Source organism: Nicotiana attenuata, chromosome 10, assembly GCF_001879085.1.
Source record: "Nicotiana attenuata strain UT chromosome 10, NIATTr2, whole genome shotgun sequence".
Lineage (NCBI taxonomy): Eukaryota > Viridiplantae > Streptophyta > Magnoliopsida > Solanales > Solanaceae > Nicotiana > Nicotiana attenuata.
Window position 1 is genome coordinate 4,191,817 of NC_031998.1, and position 5,671 is coordinate 4,197,487.

The 5,671-nt window shown below is 35.8% G+C and overlaps 1 protein-coding gene across 1 annotated transcript; it reads left to right on the plus strand.

Moving 5' to 3' along the window:
• LOC109232925 (cytokinin dehydrogenase 6-like) lies at positions 451 to 3,236 on the plus strand. Its single transcript, XM_019398618.1, has 5 exons — positions 451 to 1,277; positions 1,678 to 1,805; positions 1,892 to 2,152; positions 2,233 to 2,495; positions 2,587 to 3,236. The coding sequence occupies exons 1-5, from the start codon at positions 659 to 661 to the stop codon at positions 2,906 to 2,908; spliced, it is 1,593 nt and encodes a 530-aa protein (XP_019254163.1). The 5' UTR covers positions 451 to 658; the 3' UTR covers positions 2,909 to 3,236.

Here is a 5,671-nt window from a genome sequence, read left to right on the forward strand (position 1 = left end):
GTATACAAAACATCACATATTCACGCAAGATCAGGGGAAGAGTCACATCCCAAAGGGTGTGATATATGCAGCTACCCGAATGCAAGCATTACTGGTTGATTTCACGACTCGAACTTGTGCACAACTTTACTATTGCTCAAACGCTCCGTTATGGATAAAAATTTATAGGGGTAAAATAAAAACAAGCGAACATCCCTTTTTTAACCCTTTACTTTTTTCCCTATAAATGGAAAACTTATCCTTAATCACAACAGTGGAAAAAAGGGGGGTTTAAGAGACATAACTTGTCTTTAATGGAAAAGGTAAAACTGTGGAAGGAACTGTGAGAAAAAGGTGCAAAGATTTGGGGAAATCTTTCTTTTCTAATGACTTTTTCTTCTTCAACTTGGCAACATGTGATGGCTGGCTTCTCTATACTCTTATATAAACTAAATAAAACCCCAAACAAAAGGGAACTCAAAAGAAAATCCCTTAAATTCTCCCACCTAAAGTAGACAGTCTTCATACGGATTCTTACCACTCAATATAGGTTGACTCTCCCACTCATATAATCTTAAATCTTCTCCTTTATATTTCCTCTTCACTCTTTGCTCTTCTATCTTCTATTTCCTTTGATAGAAAGAATATCATTTTTTTTTTAATTTCCTTTATCAAAGAGATGACGTGCCAAAGCTTTGTTTTCACCAGAAAAAAGAACGTTCTGTTCCTAAGAAGCTTCACAATTTTAGTGCTAAGCTGGGTAATTATCAAACCAGATTTTTGTTTTTCCAGTGTCCTATCCTCATTGAAAGCCCTTCATTTACAAGGCCATATTACTTTCGAAAACAATGAGTTTGCAGCCCGAGATTTCGGCAACCAAATTCATGTCCACCCTTTAGCAGTAGTCCATCCCAAATCCGTTGCTGATATTTCAGAAATAATTAAACATGTCTGGCAAATGGGTCCGGGTTCTGAATTGACCGTGGCCGCACGAGGCCACGGTCATTCGCTTCAGGGCCAGGCGCAAGCGCGACGAGGAGTTATAATCAACATGGAGTCACTACAGGGTCAGGAAATGCAGGTTTACAGGGGTCAATTCCCTTATGTAGATGTCTCAGCTGGTGAATTGTGGATTAATATATTGCATGAAACTTTGAAATATGGATTAGCACCAAAATCTTGGACTGATTACCTCCATCTTACTGTTGGAGGTACACTGTCTAATGCTGGCATCAGTGGACAGGCATTTCGACACGGCCCTCAAATCAGTAATGTCCACCAGCTGGAGGTTGTTACAGGTTTGAAAATTTTCCCAACCCTTGGTTTCAGTATTACGAGAATAATACTCTACTACTAGCAATTATAAAAATCTATTTTTCAGAAAAATAAAAAAGAAAAATACTAAAGATATGGCAGTGATTTGGTAAAAGGCAGTATGATGGAATATGAGAAAATGGTCGTAAGGCAACTTACACAAGTTATTGCCTCTTTTTGGGGGTCTGATATGATATGTTAGTTAATGAAGACTAAACTTAACAAATTGCAAACGTTTTTCATAGTACAAGTTGGAGCCTGACTTTATTTACACCAAATATGCAAAGACCAATCAACAAACATCACATAATTTGAAAAAAAAAAAAAAAAAAGGTCAGCACGTGGCCTTATTGATATAACGTACATGAACTGAATTCATTGCAGGAAAAGGAGAAGTCTTAATTTGTTCAAAGGAACAGAATGCTGACCTATTCCATGCTGCTTTGGGAGGACTTGGACAGTTTGGCATAATAACTAGGGCAAGAATCTCTCTGGAACGAGCCCCAAAGATGGTAAAAATTTCACTTAATAAAGTTCAAGAATATCCAATTTAAGCCATCCGAATATTACTAGACATGTGATTTTCTTTAATTAATAGGTGAAATGGATAAGAGTGTTGTACTCTGATTTCTCCACATTTACCAGAGACCAAGAGCATTTGATATCCGCAGCAAAAACATTTGATTACATAGAAGGGCTGGTGATAAAGAACAAAACAGGTCTTATAAATAACTGGAGAGCATCTTTCGACCCGCAAGATCCTGTTCAAGCCAGCCACTTTGTATCAGATGGAAGAACACTCTATTGCCTTGAACTAACCAAAAATTTATACCCCGAAAAAGCCGAGACTGTGAACCAGGTAAGGCAATGTTACATAACTTGAAAATCTTGGCTTTTTGATGAAACAATTCTAATGTAAGTGCTTGTTGTTTCATGTAGGAAATTGAAGACTTATTATCCCAACTAAGTTATATCCCATCAACGCTATTTATGTCAGAAGTTCCATACATAGAATTTTTGGACAGAGTTCATGCATCAGAGCTAAAACTTCGATCTAAAGGACTATGGGATCTCCCACACCCATGGCTCAATCTTCTAGTTCCCAAAAGCAAAATACATCACTTTGCTAAGGAAGTTTTTGGCAACATCCTAAGAGATACTAACAATGGCCCTGTTCTTGTCTACCCCATTCATAAATCGAAGTAATTTTCATTTATATTACGTTTCGCGCTATCAAAAAATCTACTTAATTTTTCCAATTAATTGACATGTTACTTTGGTTTTATTTTTCAGGTTGGATAACAGAACCTCATTTGTTTCTCCAAATGAAGATATTATTTACCTGGTGGCATTTTTATCCCATGCAAATCCCTCATCAAATGGAACTGACAGTTTAGAACATGTCTTAACTCAGAACAAAAGAATATTAGACTTTTGTGAGGTGGCACACCTAGGAGTCAAGCAATATTTGCCTCATTACACAACGCAGGAACAATGGAGGACCCACTTTGGTCCAAAATGGGAAGTATTTGTACAGAGAAAATCTGCTTATGACCCTTTAGCTATGCTTGCTCCTGGCCAAAGAATTTTCCAAAAGGCAGTATCAGTTTCATGATACAAGGAAAAGCTGATAACAATGGCTAATTTTATGTTAGATAAAGAGTCAGAGATTGGTAAATATGCAGCAGCAGCATAAATAGAAAATGAAAAGTTGGTTGTAACCAATGTAAATGTCATTAGTTATTAACTTCATTTTCTTCTTCTGCCTTCTCTGCACATGTAAGTTTAAGAGAAGGCTCCAGTAGCTCTTCAAGATTCTTAGGAATCTTCAACATATAGATTATTAGGCAATAGAAGTAATGTGTCAAGATGCAAAGGAATAATATTGACTCAATGTATGAATTCTTTAATTAATATTAATGATATTGTATTTCCTTTCTTAATGTTCAAGTGCAGCACAGTGAAGAGGACGACTCAATTGCCGCGCAATATTCTAGCAAAATAAAACAAGAATAAAATCAAGCACTCAGTAGCACTAGTTAACCTATGACCACAGCACTAATGCATCTCACTGCTTAACACTTGTGACACTCATTTCAATAGATTTCAAAGGAACTTTAACCTGCATGAATTCATTATATAGCACTGATTTGAGAAGCACAACTGCAAGATGATATAAAGATGCTTATAGTATGTTATAAATTAAGAAGATGAGAGAGTTATTTGATTGAAATTGTCCGAGTTACTACATATACGTAGAAGAGCTATAGCATCATGCGCATTATCCATTGAACTAATTAACAGCATTTGTTTGCTCTTGATTTTTAGTTAATTTGTTGGCTGGTGTCAAGTGAAAGATGCCACTTCATGTGATGTAAGATATGATTTGAAATTCAAGATGCACTTTTGTGTGACATTAAAGTCTAAAACTAATTGCTTCAGCCTGTGTTCTTTATATGTATAACACAGGTGAAATAAATCTGGCTATATCCAACAACAATAGTATTGGAGAATGGATAAAACATTGTAACCTTTTCTATACCAAAGAACCAATATTGAGAAACATTTGCTTTTACTAAAAATCCAGGTCTATGAAAAAATAACGCGATCAATGTAGATGATGAATTTTTATAGTATCACATAGTTGAAAATGGCGCTATCAGTGTAGATGATGAATTTTTTTAGTATCACATAGAGCAACCAAACATAACAAGAATGGAAGCAATGGCATATCACTCATTAGAACTAGAAACATAGATAGATGAAGCACCTATAATCAGTACATCTTTGAAGATTGGTGTTTTTCTTGAACAGTAGGAAATCTTGTCTACGATTTTGCAGATTCGCCACCGTATCTTAACAAATTTTTTGAAAACAAGTAATGCATTTCGAGACCTTGATTAGTGTAACACCACATGAATAAAGCAAGAGAAGAAAATCACAAATGTCTGATATTATTGTCCGAAAAGAGCCATAAACTTTGTGTAACATGATTACCTTTTTAAGTAATTTCTTCATAGTTTGTCACTTCAGGTTCCTGTCCCAAGATCCTCCTACACAGTCAACCTAACACATACTACAGCCTAGGAAAAGAAATGGCTGACCCTGCAGCTATGGCTAATTTTCAAGAGTCCGTACCAATTTAAGTGTCTTTACTATTTAGACATTTACTTCAACAGTTCCATAATGCAAGCTTCTGTTTACTAACAGTAATACTCCAAATGTTCAACAGAAAAAGGAATGGTCACAATGTTATGTTCCTCAAGTGAAGGCATAAAGACTTACTTTTGTTCTCAAAACTACCAAGGCTTCAAATGATTCTTCACAAAGTAAGTATGAATCCTGTGAAAAAGGGTCAAAAATTCGTTATAACATAAGAACAGCAAAATTGCTCAGAGATGAAGTGAGGATTTGGTTTATGACAACAATAACAATGCCTTCAATCCCAAGAAAGATGGGATAGGCTATATTAATCGTCACTGTCAATTTCGCTCCATTTAAACAAGTTGGGGTCAGTCATATGAATTCTCGGATTTTAATGTGTTTATAGAACTTAAGCAGCTAGCACAATTGTTAGAGTCAAAGGAAAACATACATCACTTGGACATAATTCTATATTGTTATACACTTTCCACAGATTGCACTAAAATTGATAACCAGAAGTGCAAAACATAGGTGACTATCCCCATATGCAATGATAAGCAGCTAGAAGTTGCATTCCTCTGAATTATTCCATTCATTGATACTTCTTAGATGCCAGTAACATCAGATATTCGCAAATTGGGCGCCACTGAAAACTCTGACATCTTGTCAGAACCACAATCCTTAGATTTTTTTTTTTAGGGCAGTGTTGACTAGTATATAGTGATTGATCATGATTTTCAGTGATTCACGTCGCTTGCTTCACCAGAACACTGAAATTCTTAAACTGATTGTAACATATTGGTCTAAAATGATCGCGAGGGAGAAAGTGAGGCCGACGCAGCCTAATATAGTGGGTTCAACTCATCAACCTAGTATTTTCGACAAGGAATATAGATAGATATACCACAAAATTTCAATGAGTATCAAATTTTGAACCCATAATTTCAAAATTGCTATGTGTTAAATGTTAAGAATTTTAAAGGTTAAACCTATAAAATTTAAATCTCGAATCCACCTCAGAAAAGCTCAGTGTCGGTCAAATCACAAGATACGATCTTTCCATATCAATGCGTGGCTTGAAAGGTAGCCATTGAAATACATGTGAGGGATTTCGAAAAGGAGAACAACTTTAAATTGTTGAACACAGACTGAGACTGGAGCCGACGAACAAAAGCTGCCCCATGAAGCTAGTAATTGGAATGTGAACGGCCAGCATTTTGAGAGACAGACTACA